This window comes from Alosa sapidissima, chromosome 3 (assembly GCF_018492685.1).
Source record: "Alosa sapidissima isolate fAloSap1 chromosome 3, fAloSap1.pri, whole genome shotgun sequence".
NCBI classification, from domain to species: domain Eukaryota; kingdom Metazoa; phylum Chordata; class Actinopteri; order Clupeiformes; family Clupeidae; genus Alosa; species Alosa sapidissima.
Genome location: NC_055959.1, coordinates 863,802 through 883,706, shown reverse-complemented (window position 1 = coordinate 883,706; position 19,905 = coordinate 863,802). Strand labels below are relative to the sequence as shown.

The 19,905-nt window shown below is 40.5% G+C and overlaps 1 protein-coding gene across 3 annotated transcripts in view; it reads right to left on the bottom strand.

Moving 5' to 3' along the window:
• Positions 1 to 17,520, bottom strand: part of gpr146 (G protein-coupled receptor 146) — a 48,226-nt gene extending 30,706 nt beyond the window's left edge. The window contains exon 1 of one of the 3 annotated variants that reach the window (XM_042087062.1): positions 17,400 to 17,520. In XM_042087062.1, coding sequence (XP_041942996.1) covers positions 17,400 to 17,503 — 104 coding nt within the window. In that variant the 5' untranslated portion in view covers positions 17,504 to 17,520. Of the gene's footprint in view, positions 1 to 9,832; positions 10,045 to 17,399 lie in introns of those variants that run through there. The other 2 variants (XM_042087060.1, XM_042087059.1) reach the window with 2 other exon arrangements.
• Positions 17,521 to 19,905: the final 2,385 nt, after the last annotated feature.

Genomic DNA, 19,905 nt, shown 5'->3' with positions numbered 1-19,905 from the left:
ACAGAAGTCTGTGTGTGCGTCTGGTCTGTCTCACGCAGTGGGACACGCATCACAGCGATATGAGAGTGCTGCGCTACCTGAAGGAGAGATTTTAAAACTTTGAGGGATATGTTTTTATACCTTTTGACGTTGATGCCGTTTAGAACAGAAACATCTGACACCACGTTATTTTCCTCTGCTGAGTTATGTTCTGAGGTTGACAAATCTGGCAGCTTTTTTTAGAAAAACATGGACATGGAAAAATTGAAACCATGCAGTTTTAAATTACAAATCAAGCACTTTATTTCAATAGCTACTTTTCAGGCTTATTGTTTTCTCAAATTATCTAAATGTGTTGACAAAGGACATTTTGTGATGACCTGAATTATGTCTTATAATATGTCAGCAAGCAATGCATCATCAAGGCTGTGTTGTAAGACGTTGATGAAAGCATTTTGCACAGTTAACCATATCCAGTACACCCATCCATAAGTTCAATAAATGTTCCTTTTTTAAATTGAGACTTATAACATTTGTTATCATCATTTGTGTAATTATGTGTCATTTGTATGATGTAAATTGAGGGAGCAAAATAAAAGCAGTATCGGCTCCAAATATCGGCAGTCTGTATCGGTCATCGGCTAAGGCTGATGGAAAAAAAAAAAATCGGTACTAAAAAAATCCATATTGGTCGATCCCTAGGTCAGACCCCCCCACCCCCCCCCCCCTCCATCTCCGCCCCTGAGAATGTCAGAACAGCATTTATTGCACAGAATTGCCAGTTAAAATGCTACATGGTACATACTGCTGCTATAAATGTGTCTGGGTAGGCGGCCTACATACTCTATTGTTCACATATGCCACCAACACCAGGCCTTTTCACACAGGAGATCACACAAAATTTGCGGGAAGAGGAGACGTTTTTGCCGCATCGTGCGTCTGAAAACGAGGTGAAAATTTGCCGGCCTGCTGATCTGTTCACATGATCCGGCATTTTGGAGGCAGGACCAGCAAGCAAATTAAAACGTGACGTGCAAAAGGGGGGCGTTTAGAGTGACGTCGTAGGCCTTTTAGGCCGTGCATTTTCAGATGCAGAAGGTGTGTGATTTTCAAAACCATGGCGGGAGAACCGACTGCACTTTGGTTAGCTGCTGCGCACATTTTTAGTACCCTATGCAAGTGAAGTTGCTTTGCATTATAGTGCAGTATGTGTCGATGCTTAGAATTTCGGATTCCTGCGATTGCGTCTTTGGACAATAAAAAGTAATTTGGAAGGGAAATTGAAGAGAAGCAGGAAGCAGTTCAGATGAAAGACTCAATGATCTTAAATGCAGTAGACAAAGACGTTTGGCTCTTCTTGGTCAATTTGCATTGGGATCTAAAACAGTGGCATATAGAAATATTGAAATGGGTGGGCACAGAAGAAAAAAAAAAACAGGTGGGCAAAGCGAATTTGATTGAACATAAGAGGCCTAGATTAGATACACTTGAATAGGGATGTAACGGTATGAAAATTTAACCTCACGGTTAGAGTGACCAAACTAATCACGGTTTTCGGTATTATCGTGGTATTTTTAAAAATGTGTTTAATATGCTCAGAAAGCACTAATAGGCCTACACAAGCTGAAATAGTTTTAAGGTGTGACAGTATTTACTATATTACAAAATATATGACTTGGAGTTTGCTATTTCTGTTATATGGATCCATTGAGTGAGACCAAAGTAAGTGTTCAAAATAAAACTTTAGGCTACGGATAACATGAGTGGAATGGATTTAATGTGGACACGCACATAAAAACACACAGAGTGGCTACATGATACAGTACATGTTTTGCTGTGAAAATGTTCCGCCTTTTAAAAGCAGGTGTAGTCAAATCCGAATCACAGGTAAATCCATCAAGTAGATAACAGAATCAGTAGGGTACCAGTTTTGTTTCATTGTACCAGGCCTACTGTATGTCAAAAGCAGGCTCAGATGAACCTTGGAAGGATTAAACACACGGTTGCCAGACCGTGGTAATCAACCGTGATAATCATGATATTTGAAATGAAAACGGTAATTGTTATCGTGAAAATTTTTATCGCGGTTTACCATTATACCGGTAATCGTTACATCCCTACACTTGAATCATAGGCATGTTATATTTATGGCATAAAAGTGGAATTTATTGAACGCATTTGATCACAGCTGACAAATTACACAGAAATATTTTAACCGGAGCAAACAATGCATGAATGTAGCTTCAGCAGAACACATTAAACACAATTGAGACAATAGATTGACCATATTGGACAACTGCAAAGCCTTATTATAGGCATGTTTCGTTCAATGCATGAACAGTGGAACTTATTGAAGGAATTTCATCATAGCTAACAAATTACGGAAAAAAACAGCATAAACCCAGCATTGGCACGTCACATAAAACACAAATTGAAGCAATAGATTGACCATTGACAACAATGAACAGCTCTACTTGGATCAGGTTGATGAGGTAGCACAGTGGTGTCAATCTAACAGCTTGACACTGAATATCAATAAAACCAAGGAAATGGTAGTGGATTACAGAAGGAAGCAGCAGAACTACAATTACACCCCACTAATGATCAGCGGGCAACCTGTAGCGAGAGTCACAAGTTTTAAATACCTTGGTGTCCACATTACTGAAGACTTAACATGGACTGTTAACACTCCATATGTTCTGAAGAAGTCCAGACAACGACTCTACTTCCTTTGTGAGCTAAGGAAATTTAAAGTTTCTACATCCATCATGAAGGCCTTCTACACTTCAGCAGTTGAGAGTGTTCTAACTGGTAGCATCATCACCTGGCATGGGAACTCCACAGTTAGAGATTGTAGTACTCAGCAGAGAGTAGTGCGCTCAGCTGAACGTACTATAAGAACTCAACTCCCTGCTCTATAAGATATGTATTCCAGAAGAGTACTCCTAAGAGCCCAAAAGATTCTGAAGGACTCTTCTCATCCTAACAATGGATTATTCCTACCGCTGAAATCAAGAAGACGCCTATGTAGTCACAAAGCCATAACTGAACTCACACTATACTGACTTTGCACACATTCACTCCTCAGCACTCTCAAACATTTCCCAACTCTGAATTCACACTATACTGAATTTGCACTCATGCACTCCTCAGCACTCATGACCCCCCCCCCCACACACACACACCTACATGACTTTTAGCACTTTTACATCCCTCTCCCTATGCTACAGACCTTTTATTTATTTTCTTATTTCATCACACGTCAAAACACACACACACACACACACACACACACACACACACATCTGACTTTCTCCAACTTCTGCACATCTCCATAGAACTTTTTATTTATTATTTTTGATTTCTCCTCCATCTATCTACCCATGTCCTTGATTGCCTAGCCTTTCTGCCACCCCCCCCCCCACCCCACCCCCAACACACACACACTTACATCACTGTCATCACCTCACATACATACAGCACACTGCTTGCTACAGTAAGCCTCCTCTACATACTTACAGCACACTGCCCCCACCTACCCACACACACACACACACACACTACACAGACACACACACAGTCACTGCTCCACTCCCCTCCCGCCCGCCCACACACACACACACACACACACACACACCTTCACTGTCATCACTCACATACATCATACCATACAGTACTCCGCTTGCAATAGTAAGTCCCTTCACCATACTTCACATACATACCTACAGCAAACTTCCTTGTATTGAACAATCCTACTGCACAGCCTTTTCATAGGCATGCTACGTTTACTGTGCTGACTTGTGCGTGTTTTTTGGAGGGTGAACGTAAACGTAAGTACGATTTTCTGAACTGGGGATTATCACTAATTTTACCCCCATAACTTTTGACAACTAAAAAAAATAAAATTGCCTCACTGTTTGCGTGCTATATTAGCAAATATGCATAACCCCTCCCTCCATGCCACAGCTGAATTTTGACCACACTTATACCATATATATATATATATATATATATATATATATATATATATATATATATATATATATATATATATATATATATATATATAGTTTTTTTATTTTCTTTACTACTCGCTGATATGTCCATATTTATTTTATGCTAGTCTCTAGAATTTATTTATTCTTGCACTGTTGCACTGTTGGACTTAGTCATTTTGCTTTTGATCGGTCAGATTTTAAATCTCCTGTGGTGGGTTGGACATAATGTAGAGTCATCAAAACGACCGCCCACGTCCCCCCTTTCCGCCTTAACGTATTCACACTGGTGCCGGAACTTATCGATTCGGCAAAATGTCTAGGGTGCTTGGTAGTTAGGGTTGTGCACAATTCGAATTGCAATTCTGCTTCCTGTTTGCTACCTCAATTGAAATGCAAGTGAAATTCAAGAATTTAATTGGAATTTCAGAGCCAGTTTCAATTCAATTCTGGAATTTTGCACAAGCCTGTTGGTAGTAAATTTGGCGAGACACTTCGTCTCACCATTCCGCCTCGGTCTATGTGAAAAGGACAGGCGTTCCGCAAATCTGGTACATCATATAGCAGGGATTTTGGCAGTGTGTAAGGGCCTACCATCACAACCTCACATTTGCCACTATCACCAATCAAGTGCACCTTCCTTCCTCCGTTATTTTTTTACATTAAATTCAATATTTTATGATTGTCAAGTTGTGCAGGGTTTGTGCAGTTTTCCCCAACTTGAAAAGGAGCTTGACTCATCTACATGAAGAAAAAACAGGATTCTACTCAGTTGTGTCCTTTTCCTCTTTTTTTTCCCTTTTATTCAGATTTCAGCAGCTTATTTTCAATGGACAGCAGTAAATTGATGGCAAGGATTAATTTCCATGAGGAATTGGTTGTTACTAGTTTGTCACTAGGTTTTCACTAGGTAAAAAACCTTCAAACATAAACAGAGAAGAAAAGAACCATATAAGCTTTTGCAGTACAACACACATCACTAGTAGAAACCACACGTGTGCAAATATTTAAATATCTACCTTCCAGTATGAATTACACAGTAGCAAAATATTACATTCGATAGAAAAATACACATCTGAAATTAAAATACACCTGATGGTTCACCAACGCATATTGCACAAGCCCATTAGCAGTAGCAAGTTAACTGATAACCCAATACCTACAAGTCTAGTCACCCATCATATTCTCACCATGCATTTTAAACACGGCATGTAAATTAACAATAACCAATTTAAACCTGTGTTTTCACTAGATAACATTTGTCAACAGTTACATAGCCATACACATGACACGGAACTCTACACTACTTGCATTTCACACACATGCCTAAACTATTCCGGTAGCAGGAGCAGCATACTCCAATGAAACAGGTTCAGTTTCTTACCGGCTGCCTCTCCAGTCTTTGTAGATGTAATCAGCTCTGCACGATATTTCCACGGATGTCCGCAGTGGTAAGTCTCACAGCAAACTTTCACCGTGGTCTTTTTAGCGTCTTTCCCTGTGTGGAGTTTGATTAGGCACCTGCGAGTTTCTGGGTTGTGTTGCGTGAATTACGTCACGCGATTTAAACACACAGGGCGGCAATCAGCTGCATTTCTTCAGTTATCCGATATCCTGTTTGTCTAGTGAACTTTTAACACCTCTTTATGCATTTTTTTTGTGTGCATTTTTTACTTCTGTGAAACCCAAAGTTTACTAAACTGTAGTTTGACTTGACAATGATTATTATGATTTATCAATGTTTTCAGGAGGTCGTACCATTTGACATGTAACCTAAGCTTGCCTGACCATGGCCTAAAAACTCTATTTTGTAACTTTAAGAGAAAACAATAACAAGTTCTATCGTGAGACTGCATGTCGTTTGGAGAAGCGTATCGGTAGGCCTATATTAACAGAAGATTTTCGGTTTGCTTCGGGATATAGGCCTACGGGTCATTCACTTTTGGATTGTTTGATTATAGTGCTGACTGTCGCAGGAGACGTAGTGTAGGCCTATCAGCCATCGAAATGAAAGCTCATCAGGGGGTAATATTGTGGAAACAAACGTTGGGTAGGCTAAATTTAATGTCCATACTGTAGCATACTGGCGCGTATAGACTCAAAGCGGCAAAAGCTAACGTTCCTAACCCTGCTCACAAGTGCCACCTGGTGGTTGTTTGGATCATTGCAGCTTCACTGGGGAAATATAAATTAAAAAAAAAAGACGTGTGATTCAAGCGTGAGGACACGTGAGAATCACGCGTGAAGCCGGAAAATTGAATGTAGTACCTTCTGTAGGTCTAATTGATGCAACATTCATAATGTTTTCTATGTAGTTAGTTAGTTAAGTTGAGGGGCAGCCGTAGCCTACTGGTTAGCACTTCGGACTTGTAACCGGAGGGTTGCCGGTTCGAACCCCGACCAGTAGGAAGCGGCTGAAGTGCCCTTGAGCAAGGCACCCAACCCCTCACTGCTCCCCGAGTGCCACTGTTGTAGCAGGCAGCTCACTGCGCCGGGATTAGTGTGTGCTTCACCTCACTTACTTATACTTATAAAATAAAGGGTCGTACTTCAAACATTATTCTAACGTTAGCTTAGAGATACGGCTTGATTGCATAAGTGAACATTGGGGACTGGGGAGACTAAGCTATCTTGTGATAAGACCTTAGCAGAGTTAACTTTGCAACAAATTTGGGCAGCATGGACACGATGCTAAGCAGATTTAATAGCAATTTAGCCCAAATTTGCGCAGCATGGACACGATGCTAAGCGGATTTAATAGCAATTTAGCCCGTCGTCTTCTATGTAATGCTATGTGCCAACAGCAATCCTTCAACAATTGTTAATGTTTTGTTAAATGTAGGCTACATATAGAGGAGGGGTGGTGGGTTCAAAAGCGGGGCAAGAAAAGGATGCGTGTGTAAAAAGCGCAGCTCAATGAAAGGATTTTATCCAATTTAAGAGTCATTGCTCGAGAAAACCAGGCAAAAGTCAGAAGATGGGGGTCAGCCAAATCGAATATTTTTCGTTATGGAGATCTGGGACCCCCCTCGGAGACTGGAGCTGAAACAGGTGAGGGGTGGAAATATAAAAGTTATGTTCATATCCTCATCAGAATTATCAGGGTAGCCATTGCAATTTCAGTCATTTTCAGGCTAAAATTGCCTGGGTCATTCCACGTCAGTTCAACCAGGGCCCACGCACTTAGGTCTCAAAAAATTCTGAAAAAATTACCAGGTGTACCTATGTTACCCAGGAGACACACTGTAAAATTACTCTTATGTAAGATCAATACTTTCCAAGATACAGCCAGTTTTACAGGGGAAATCATTTTGGTTCTCATTTTCAGAGCACCCAAACACCTTGTGGGAATATACAAAGATTTTGTATATTCAAATTGGTGTTTTTGAAAAGAAAAGATCATGGAGAATAAAGAAAAACATATTTTAAAAATCTTTGTATATTCCCACAAGGTGTTTGGGTGCTCTGAAAATGAGAACCAAAATGATTTTTTAGACTTGTAAAGTCTGCTGTTCAGACCCTGAAGGAATTTATTTTCTGTTCATTGTTTTTTGTGAGAGTGTTTCTACTTCTCTCAGTAAGGAAAATAAATCAAGAGCCTATGTTAAGTACAAATATGTCTTCTGAAGGCTTAAACAGAGCCCAGCCAAAAACTCCAATAAAATTTGTATCAAATTTGAGGGACAGCTATGACCATGCAGGATTATCCAGACCAAATGTGACTATTTTGGTACATACTATTCCTATTTATGTACCAGCATGCAAAATTTGAGCCTTCTACATGGTTTAGTTCTTGCGCTGTGGGCTTGTGAACTTTGACAAAAAAAAAGAGGCCGAACAAAATCGACACCCCCCTCCCCCTGTAAAACTGGCTGTATCTTGGAAAGTATTGATCTTACATAAGAGTAATTTTACAATGCGTCTCCTGGGTAACATAGGTACACCTGGTAATTCTTTCAGAATTTTTTGAGACCCAAGTGCGTGGGCCCTGGTTGAATTGACGTGGAATGAACCGCCTGATTTTCGAGGGTCTCCATGGGGGGCCCAGAACTAAGTAACGGAAAATAGCTGGAGGATTATAGTCATATGGCTGTTCATAGCTCCACATACCTATAACACATACAAAGTCACAATTCGATTTTCGATCTTTTTTAAAATATTACTATTAATGCATTCCTTATGTTATGTAATTGTTTTGGCCTTTTCTGTTTCGGGGGGCTTTTATTTTGAAACAGATTTTTATTTTGAAACCGTTCCAACCGTGAGGTTGTAATGTAAACAGAACAAACATTAGGCTAAACAGAGATGTGAACATAGTGAAATGAAACAACACAGAATGATAATTTGATTGTTTCAGCACACTCCGAAGAGACCCAAGGTTGGTGTTCATGGAATATGTACTTATCAATGTGCATTTTAAGCCTAAGTAATTTTGGACTGTAACTATCATCTTTTCACTTGCTAAGTTGAGTAGGCTAAGTTAGTGTTAACTGACCTGAATGAACGAAGAAATACTTCCACATAGGTGATTTCAGAGCGGAGTTCGATTTCGGTAGGTTAAAATATACACATTAACTGGCTGCAGCCTAAAAATATGAGCCAATTAGGCCTACCCCCATCTTCTGAACTCTGCCTGTTTTTTTCATGCAATGACATAGAGCATTATTGTGTGGCGGCCTGTTTTGATTTTGTGGCGGCCCGCCACAGATTAGTCAACGTATCGGAAACACTGCATATAATCATGCAGATCATAAAATACTACAAATTAATTCCAAAATATGAAATAAAAACATATGACATAAGTCATAATTTTCAGTGTGTGTGTGGAGGGTCGAGCAGAGACTAGGATTGCCACTGATGTGAATGGTCCCACACTATTCAATATTACTGATGGCGTCAAGGTGGTGGGGGCCCCAAATCAAATCAATATTGACAACAGCTCAGAGCATGGAAAGCGATAAAAAGGTGACCTTGAAATTGTGGTGTTAAAAGAGACGCAATGAAAAATTTGGGTGCACCTAAATTTTGTGCTGGTGCATTTACATTTAAAAAGTTAGGCGCACCAGTGCAATGCAAAAAGTTAGTTTGGAGCCCTGTGCAGTCCGTTTTATTATCAATATTAAGGTCTCCTTTCTTTATGACTTGAATAAAATTCCTCCATGAATGCCATCTGTCATGTAGTTTTTGTAGTGTGCACAGATTCAAACAAAGTGCCAACAATATGTCGTGCAAGTAGTGTCGCAAAACACATAAGCTTCTGCACATGCTCAGAACGGATTGGGCACCGACAGATCCATCCATTAAAAATCCACTACAAATCCATAAGTCGCCCAGGGTTTCACTCAATTTACATGGAAGTCAATGGAAAAAGATTTCTATGGTAGTGAAGCAAGTTGGTGAAGCAGTCTGATTCAACTGTTTCATCGCGGGTGAGGGTGGCCCTGTTTTACACTCAAAGAATTGATTTCAATCAACAGCTGGTGTTAGTGACTGCATTTTTTTTCCAAACGACAAAAAATGTGATTGTTGTAAGATTGTTTTTTTTTTGTAAAGCACGTTAACCTGTAGTCTTATAAAGCCTTCTCTGATGCAATGTCTATCTCTGTCCAAGGATATCCCGTATCATAAGTTTACGTTAACTTACCCTCACACGCCCCCATCACCAAAGTCCGTTCCCTGATGATGGCTGTCAAGTTTGTTAAGTTAGCTAATGTAAGAGAAAACAACTGGCGCGCTGATAACACTCAAAACCCCACGTCCGACGCTGCTAAATTATAACTGACCTTTTTCAGCAATTGTTTACCAGTGACATTTACAGCTAACGTTAAAGCCAGACTATGGAGACACAAAGTACTCACCAGGTATGCATGTCTTGGCACAGATCACGGCATTTCTGTCGTTGAAAAGTTACAAACATTTCTTCTTTATTTCGGGTGAAAGTAAATATCCCTATGCATAGACCAAAGGAGAAACACGTTTGGAAGAAAATTACTGATTACCCTATGTCCCAATTGTGTTTTAACTTCTGGCCCTCTCACACAACTAACATTATCGTTAGAGAATTGTCTGGTTTTACTAGTGTAGAACAACAGTGTCACGTGACCCTCCCCCTTCATGCGATAGGTGGGCCTTGACTAGACCTCCGGGCAGGCATTGGACAAAAACAAATGGACAGGAAGGCTGCCATCCAGTATCAAGCCTGCTCACACAGGTCCCTGCACGGGAGAAACGGTAATATGCTGCGTTCATGATACGTTGGAAACTCGGAAATCCCGCCCTCCGACCCTCTGCTCGTAGACTTGTGCATAAATCTTGTAATCTGGGTACCAGAAGCTCGCATGCAGAACGAACTTCTGGGCCAAAACCTTCATAATAGGAATCCTACTTTCAGAGACGCCCACTGATCTCACTACCGCTGTGTTCATGGGGAAACGTAAGTTCCTACTGAAACCAGTGCAAAATTGCTGCGGATACAAACATAATTGAACCATGTTTAGAGTCGATTTTTAGTTGAAGTTAGTAACTTTGCTTTAAACCTCTGCAGAAGTTATGTCTCATTTGCCTAAGCCAGTGGTCCCCAAACTTTTTCATCCGAGGGCCAGCTCACTATGCCAGGCTCTAAGAGAGGGCCAGAGACTATAGAGAGTATATCAGTAACCATAAATAGCTTAGTGCTGTGAACAACAGCAGTCTACCTTGGTTGAATATTCCATTACATTTAATCATAGGCTACTGCAATTTAATACCATTGTTAGCTGTGTTTATGTTGCCATCATGCCATATCAGTGTAAAATGTAGCTCAAATGAAATAATAGGCTACTAATAAAAAAGACTTTAGCATTCCCAAAAGTATTAGCAGGGAGTCCCAAAAGTATTTTATTCAAAATGTGTGAACTCTGAACTCTGTGTCTTTGCATACACAGCTCAAGTTGTGAACAAGCAATATCCTACAACTAATTTAAAGTTTTCAAAATATGAGAGTTTTATTAAAGGAACCGTATGTAAGAAATGTATTTCAATTAATCATAAAATGGCCCTGATATGTCACTAGACATTAAGTAATCATGTTCATTTCAAATACTTATCACTGACAACAGTAGTCCGGCCAGGATATTGTCATTTAAAAAGTGAAGTTGCAGCCCTCAACTGATGTTGATGTTGTGTTTTGGCCTGATGCGCCACCCTCCACCTATCTACTAATCACAAAGTCGGTAGTGTTTCGGCATCTGGGTTGGCAACCTCGAGTCAGGGGGGAGGGGGAGGGGATACATCGCTCTACAGTAATTTGAAAGTGATTGCAGTACCAGTTTTGGCCACAATCTTACATATGGTTCCTTTAAGTGCTGGCAAAAACGATGTCGTACTCCAGTGCGGGCCAGATGCTATATCACGGACATGTTTTGCTGGGCCACCAAAAATGAGGTAGCGGGCCGTAGTTTGGGGACCACTGGCCTAAGCAAAGGACCGGATGTATTAGTCTGCTTGCCAATGGGGTTTGGCAAAAGCCTTGTCTATCAAACCCATGGAGGTTTTATATATAACTGGAGAGAGTGACTAAGTCCCGCCCCCATTCATTTCAATAGACCGCTGAAGTTCGCCTACAAAAAAGCTGCCATCTTTGAGATCCGGGGCCTCATTTATAAAAGTGTTGCGTAGAAACCATCCTTCATTTGATCTTATATCATTTCTGAAATGATCGTACGTGTGATTCAGAGAACACGAACGTACGCACAAAAAAACGTGCGTACGCCACCCTTCCAGATGTGCCCATTATAAATCACAAATTAACGTCAACTTGTGCGCAGCCGGATGGTTATAGGTCTCCGCCTTGTAAACACCCCCTCATCAATATCATTAGCATATGTTTTAATGAAATCAATGGCCTAAAAGCTGTAGCCTATGTAAAATTATATATTGAAAACATTGTATAGGCCTAGCCTATGCCATCTGATGTTAACTAGCCTATATGCGTCAGTTCGAATAGCTTAACTAATTATGTTTTTTCCAGCAAAGATTTCTGGAAAGAGATCGTATGCATCCATGTCCATTTTCCTCTGCTCGATTTCATTCCTTTTGCTTGCAGTAATGTGAATAATCAACATTTAGTACCCTATGTTTAGGCCTACTTTGTTGAAAAAAAAAAAAAAATAGGTAGGCCTCCCTTATGAAGGAAAGACCTAGGCCTACAGCATAATCCTGTACGTTATGGTACAGTAGGCTACTGTACGTTTCCAATATGACCCAGGGTAATATGCTGATTTAGTCTACAAAACAGAGGACTAAATTAAGCGTGATATGTCATGTAGGCTTAACGTTTCTATTAGGATAGGCTATGTTTTTGCTGTAAAAGTAGCCTAGTTCACCGGTCATTATTCATTCATTCTGCATATCTTTGCTATCGTTTTCTTTCAATAATGTCCAATGGCTTAAACATTGTCCTTTATTGTTTGCTTTAAGCCTACCTTTATATTTTAGCCTACATTATCCAACTCACGTATTGTCATCTGATCTTGGGCACTGCCAGTCAAAAAAAGCAAACAGGTGCGCGCTCTGCACCTCTTTACCCAACTCCGACGCAACACTAAATATAAAGATGCCCTGCTTTCAGAGGATAACTTCTGTTTCTTTGTTGTGCTATAAAGTAGGCTATAGATATTTTATATCATATATAGCCTACATTGTATAGCTTACATTCAAATATTACCTTTCTGTTACGAAGCTGGGAAGGCCTATGAGCGCAAATTAGGATGTAGTGGAGGCTAAACGCGAGTAAACGCAGTTTATCTATCTCTGACATTTCAGAAATAGAGTTTAGGCCTACCCACCTCTTATTAGAGTTTATCCACCTCTCAAAAGAGTTTATTCACTTTTAACATTCAAAACTGTATTATCCAATAATATATATTATAATACTGTACATAAACCTCCACCATTATCAAACATGTTCTGAATACCTTTTTAAAAAATCCGATACCGCATGGCGCAGTCCGCCTCACCGAGATTGCAGAATTCATAGTTCACCCACCTCTTATTTTACCACTACATCCCTGGCACAAATGTACTTTTCCTCTCCTAAACGAGGGCAATTGGACATGTTATGGTCAATATTAGATTGGTGAGAACACCAAATATACTAGATCACCTGTAAGAATGTTTCAATCATTCTATCGTAGGTCTTGGTGTTTTTTTTTAGATATTATGAAATAAGTAAGCTATACGTTTTTTCACTTTCTTAAGTGGGCTATAGTTCTCATTAGCAGTTTTATGCCAAACCATGAAACATTAAGCTGCGTCCAAAAACGTCTTTAAAAATCTTCTGATATTGATCATGCATATGGCAAAGACAGACATGAGATCGTTGGTCTTGGAATTTTGAAAATGCATCGCACTTAGACCTCAGATTACTTGCAGTACCCCGGCATTACCACAAGGAAATGGTCGTACCTCAAGTTTGAACCTGACGTGGAGATAAGCACTTTTCCACGTCAAAGACGGTTTTTATAAATCTGAGCGTTGTCATGGATTTGAGCGTACGCACGGTCTAAGATCAAATCTGTGCGTAAGAACGCTTTATAAATGAGGCCCCCGGTGTCTTGCAATTTTTCCTATGGGAAAATAACATGGTGGTTTTGAATAATCGCACCTGTTAAACTCTCGCGGTGACGAAGAAGTCTGAAATGCAGACGTTTTGGTCAACACACTTTTGTCCTCTGCCTTCGAGTGGGTACTGTGATCTTCGGTACGTTAAGATGGCAAACTTAGATTTTAATTCAATTAACATCCAAATCGCCTTATATGGGCAAAGATGGCAGTTTTGGTTCTTTTTTGTAGGCAACTTTAGGAGGTCTATGGCCCATGCTAGGCTAGCTACTTCAGGCAAAAAAGTTTGAAATTGACCGCACCCATCTTTATGAAAATGGCGTTTCATGGGTGTTCGTTTCCGGCACCAGCTAGAATTAGCCTATGAGATTCCACGTTACAGACGGAAACAATGTAAGGTACAATGGTATGTCGTTGATGAAGATTGGACATTCCCTCAGAGGAAAAGAAGTTGTTTGGGAATGCGCTTCACTTCATTATAGGCGCAAATTTGTTTCATTGGTTGAGATAACATTTTGGGAATGGTGGTAGAAGTTTGCCCTGTCTCTGAAGGTCCTAGGTTATTTAATGTGATGTTCATATATAATAAACAATGCGAATCAATATTGAGTCACTTTAGGCTACACAAATAATGATCCCTAAATGCTACAGTATATTTGGACAGGCTGTATACTAATTGCGCAATAGGCTATCCAACGAAAATTACTATAATTAAGTAGACATGGGACGTAAGAAACTTGTGGATAGCTGGGATTTTTGCTGCACCCAATGTGAATTTGAAGCTTGTTAAACCTAGGCAACATTTGCAGGCAGACGAAATGAAGGCAACGCATATTAGCCAGAGATGGATACAAAGGCAAACTAAATGCCATCATTTTGGTTGTTAGTCTGTTGTCGGCGGTATTTTCATGAAACACCCAGTACATGTGCATATACTACAAGTCCTGCCTGCAAAGGCCTAATTAAAGTGATCGAAGAGGAGAAGCGAGAGAAACAGAGCAGGAGACAGGTAACGATGAGATGGGGGGGCAGGGGATAAAAGAAAGGACGTGACAGAAAAGACTGCGCGAAAAAAGTGAAAGTATGATGAGACATATGCCTAGGCTTCACGTGGATTGGGAGACAGACTGCCCAAAGCCATTATTTGTTATCATCTAGAGCGGCTAATTAAACATGATGCCTGGAATGCGTCAATAGAATGTCTTACGTTTTTATGTGTCGAATGGTGGGGGTACGCGAGCCGAGTCAGGATGTAGAAGATGGTCCGCGGGGAAAAAAAGTTTGGGAACCGCTGCTCTAGACTCTTGTGTCCCGAGATAGAAATCCCAAAGTCTGGTAGCCTTTCTCTTTGGTTCTTGGACAGCTACAACTGCCAACAAACGTAGGCTAGTAGGGGTCATCCCCATGTTCCCCGGGTCCTATGTTCCATCCTTTTTCAGAAAAAGGGCCCCATGTTCACACACACGCACACACCGGGCACAGGGACACAGGACAACACAGGGACAGTCCAACAAGGGGGCAAATAGCCTCGCTACAATATATAGAAAGGGCTTATTTTTTTTCCACCATAATTTCCATAATTGCCGAATTGCTTGATAAAAGCCTACAGTATGTCTTCGCAGATTTAATTCACCCTCTATGGTACGGTGTTGCCTTTACTGTAGGCAACATAGCCTATTTTGCCTTGTTGAAATAAAATGGAGACATCCCTTAAGTAAATACCTCTTCAGGAACTGGACAACTCTAACCAATGAAAATGCAAAATAGTGGTCACATGCCCCACAGGTGGCTATTTTGACCCTTCATATTTTCTCCCTAGAAAAGTGTGAATTTAATTTCCCTCAAGTTTACATTCTTCAAATTTGACAACCTTCATTGATAAGTAAAGATGTATTCTCAATCATTTTTATGTATATAAAATAATGTATATTTTAAAAAATAGCAAAAATCTGCATGTTGCCCACAGGCAACACTGTACAGTAATGGAATCACAATAGGCATTACTTCATATAATTGAGGGAATGGAGGGGTTTTTTTACTTATTGTTTTTTTACTTATGCTTTTTACTACTACTAATTTTAATCAGTCATTTAAAATAATCTACATGATGATTTGAAGACATTATGATTTGGTTATGATAGTGTTCCACAATGGTACAATGTTGCCTGTGGGTAAGGGGTGAATATGATACGATTTTTTGCAAAAAATAAATAATATTATGGGCTAATAACTATGTAATTCTGTTTTCTATGTCTTTGGTTAGATAAAAATATGTTCTAAACAAATATGCTTTATTATTTTGTATAAGAAAACATACATAGTTTAATGTTTTCCATTATGTTACAATCTTGCCTCCAGGCAACGGTTTTATAAAAATAAAAAAAATATATATTTTTTTACATTTTGTTTAAGTGACTATTTTTAAGCAGGAAAAACATTAAACATTTTTTTACCCATTCAGATCATAATGCGTACCATAGAGGGTTCAGCATTTTGTTATGGTAGACTACAGGCCATGTGACGCGCATATTCAAATATTATGAGGAGAGATTAGGTTGTGAATTGTATCTTGTATTTTACCTATCAATACAGTAGGCTCTCAGCATGGCCAGCAGACCTACCGTCGCATGTTTCTTTTGCACTAAGCTATAGGCTAGACCTATTTCCACCTTAGCTCAAGCAGCCCAATAGTTCAATTTGCCCCCTTATTTCCCCTTTCCCTCTGCACAGTATTTCATTAATTCCAATTGAAGGAAAGAAACACATGTAGCCTAGTTTTAATTTGGTAGCCGTATTACCCGCTATAGGCCTAATGCAAAACCATTTGCATTAGAACAAATAGGCCTATTGCAAATCACAAATTATTGGCTTTAGGCTACCGTCTGAAATAGGCTAAACTCATTCGCTTGCATGGATCTCTCGGCAGGCACAGATCGGTAATTTGACCAGGAGCGCAGCAGCGTTCGAGAAATGTTTTCAACAGATGTTTTAAAGTCACAAAGACAGTCAACTAAGAAAAGTATTTTGCCTGCCTAATTTTTTGACTGCTGAATTTTGGGTTGGCTGCTGCCCTCCCAAATTGCATTAGGCTACTGTAGCCTACTCAGCCAGAAATGTATGTGCATGTGCGTTTGCGAATTTGGAGATTGCCGACAGTTATGATCAGGTGAAAGTTTGTGCCAATGTAGCCTATAGGTAGCCCGGAAAATCCAGACCCTGGTAATCTAGAAAGATTAAGGGTCTGGCCATGAACAATGTAATGGCCCAACTCGAGGGGCGGCACCAAGCATGCATTTGAAAATCTCACTGCAGGCAATTGGACAACACTAGACCAATGTTTACTCTGAATGATTCCGGACTTCGACGCAATTGGACAACTCTACGATCAATGTTTCCAACATTGCAGGGCTGTCGTCATCAGTTTAGCTCGCCTCTGGCCCCCTTAGATCACATACGATTTGATTGGTTCCACAGGATGCAAGGGGTAAAAGTAACGTGCATATCAGGACTGGGAGAACTAGTAAAACGCAGTTTCCAGAAACAATCAGGAAGTTTTATTGAACAGAAGGTGACTCCAAACACAAAAGGGCAAATGCAGGAGTAGGTCACATCTCGTTGAAATAAATAACTTAGTGAAAACTAAACACTCAGAAGATCCAAAAGAGGCGGTCACAGCAGTCTTTTACAAAAAGTCACAAGGCAAACAAGTTCTTAGGGCAATTCTTATTCATAGTCAGGCAAGCAAAAGTTCATGACAGGGAAGCCAGGTGTGTCAGAGGAAATACATTAACAGAGTCAAGAGTAAGCAAGCCAAAGTTCACAAACCAGAGATCCAAGAGTCCAGGGTAAGTCAAGACAGTCCTTCTCGCAAAGTAAGTCCAGAGTTTCAACTCCAAGTCACAGTGATCCTTGAGAGCATGTGCGTTCATGACTGAGCGCTGTTGCAACTGCGCCTCGGCCTCTTATTGTGCTGACGAGCTTGACCCGGAAGTGTCGATTGCCTCGTTGACCTGATGTAGGCCTACATGTAAGAAAACTGTCACAACCTGCCTGTTATTTCAATTGGTTAATCATTGACGGGGTAGTCCCCCCGAGAATGAAATTCATTTAGCAGAGCTAGGGATGTAAAAACCAGAGGAGACCTGGAGAACATAAGAGCCTTTTTTTTTTAAATAGGGTCCTATGTTCCCCGGTCACATACAAAGCGGGGAACATAGGACCCGGGGAACATTTCTTTTATCCTGTTTCACAGTGGAATAACCAATGGAATTCTGCTGCTGAACACCTTCTTGCTTTGATGTCTGTTTTGTAGACATGGGGGACTCGAGTCACATGACTTGACTCGAGTCAGACTCGAGTCACAATTTTTAGGACTTGAGTCAGACTTAGACTTGAGTCAAATGACTTGACTTTTTATTCATTTTTTCATAGATATTAACTTTAGAGTTAACTTTATGATTTTAGAAAATCTGCTTAGGTGCTGTTGCATGTGTCACGCGAGCGAACCGGCCATTGCTACCAAGTGACATGACAGACTAGCAGCAAGTGCCAGATAAAATGAGACAGACTGAGGTAATTTGCAAATATGGAAGGTTCTACTTATATACCAAAACATAATAATGTTGCCAATATCTAGTCTGACAGAGGAATTTAAGTGTGCTAAGGCTAGATTGGAAATGACTCTTACTCAGTCCAAGGACCCAGTAGTGAGGAAAGTTGCACCCACAGTTAATGCAGGGAGGAAGTGGAACCCAGAGCAGGCAGTTAAGCAAGCTCAATCAGCATTGAAGCATAGGGATATAATGGGCCATGTGCAGCACGGGCGGGGGGGTCTAGGGGTGGGTGTAAGTAAACCCTTGTGGAGTAAGGCTTCTGCAGGAGAAAAGAGGAAAATGGTAGTGGAGGAAATGCATAGACAGGAGGAGGCTGTAAGATGTGCTAAGGCAGTGTCGCAGGCAAAACAAGGGTAGTGGGTGAACTGGGAAGGGGTGGAAAAAAGATGGATTAAATGGAAAGATCTATGGGGCATGGAAGCTGGTAAGATCAGATTTATGTTAGGTGCTACATATGATGTGCTCCCATCTCCCAAGAATTTAAGTCAATGGTTTGGTGAGGATGATAAATGCATACTTTGCTCGTGTGTGGGCAGTCTCCACCATATCCTATCAGGGTGCAAGGTAAGTCTCACCCAGGGGCGGTATACGTGGCGTCATAACCAGGTATTGAAATGTGTGGCAGCGGCAATAGAGGATAAAAGGAGAGAAGTCAATTCATTAGCAGCTAGTAAAGGGGTAAGGCAAATTAACTTTGTACGTCAGGGGGATAAACCTTGTTCCGCGAAGGCCAGGTGTAAAACCGGCCAGTTGAAAAATGGGGCGGGCTGGGAAATGAAGGTTGATCTTGGCCAGCAGATGGCGGTACCTCCACATATAGTGAGTACTAAGCTACGACCCGACATAATTCTATGGTCGGATTCAGAGAAGATAGTTTACTTCATTGAACTCACTGTTCCTTGGGAAGACAGAGTGGAAGTGGCCAATGAGCTGAAGAGAGCTAAATACTAGTGATGGCGAACTGAAGCTTTCTGAACCAGTGAAGCTTTTAATCCAATTGTATCGACAAAAGGTTCAGTACTCGAAGCTTCAGAACTCTATGAGGACTTCTGCTGGTGAAAGTTAAGGATAGCATTGTGTCACGAAGTGTTTCAGACATTAGCCATGAATGTCTTTGAGTCGAAGATGAATAAATGTTGAGCATGAATTAATGGATAAATAAATAATGTCATAAATAGGCCTAACTAAGCCTATTTTGTACCCTGTATAAATACAAATGTAATTGCCTTCTCTACAAAAACAATAAAGATAGTATTTTGGCTGTGAACATTTCTTGTATTTGTAAACAAATACATCAATTTAGGAAGGAGATGAATAAAGAATGGGCATGCACATTGCACACACATTTCTGTGATTATGTTGAGTACGTAGCCTAGACCAATTGTAATCTGGGTTGTGTTAAAACTGCGATTCAGTACTGCACACGCCTGGACTCGAACCCGCGAAACAGACGCACCTTAGAACGGGAGTCGAGCGTGCTAACAATGGAGCTAAAAGCCCACGCTATAAGCTTTCGTGTCAGCAGCACTATTGACTCTGTTGGCTCTCCTTTTTCAACAACCCACAACGGGGCGCCCCGTGTCGCGCAACTTTAATGCTTTGAATTAAATTTCGAAGCAGTCACGTGGGTGTGTGGGAAACGAAGCTTCGGACGTCACTGATCACGTGATTATCACAAAACGAATCAAGCTCCGATACAAAGCTCCACTCCAAATTGG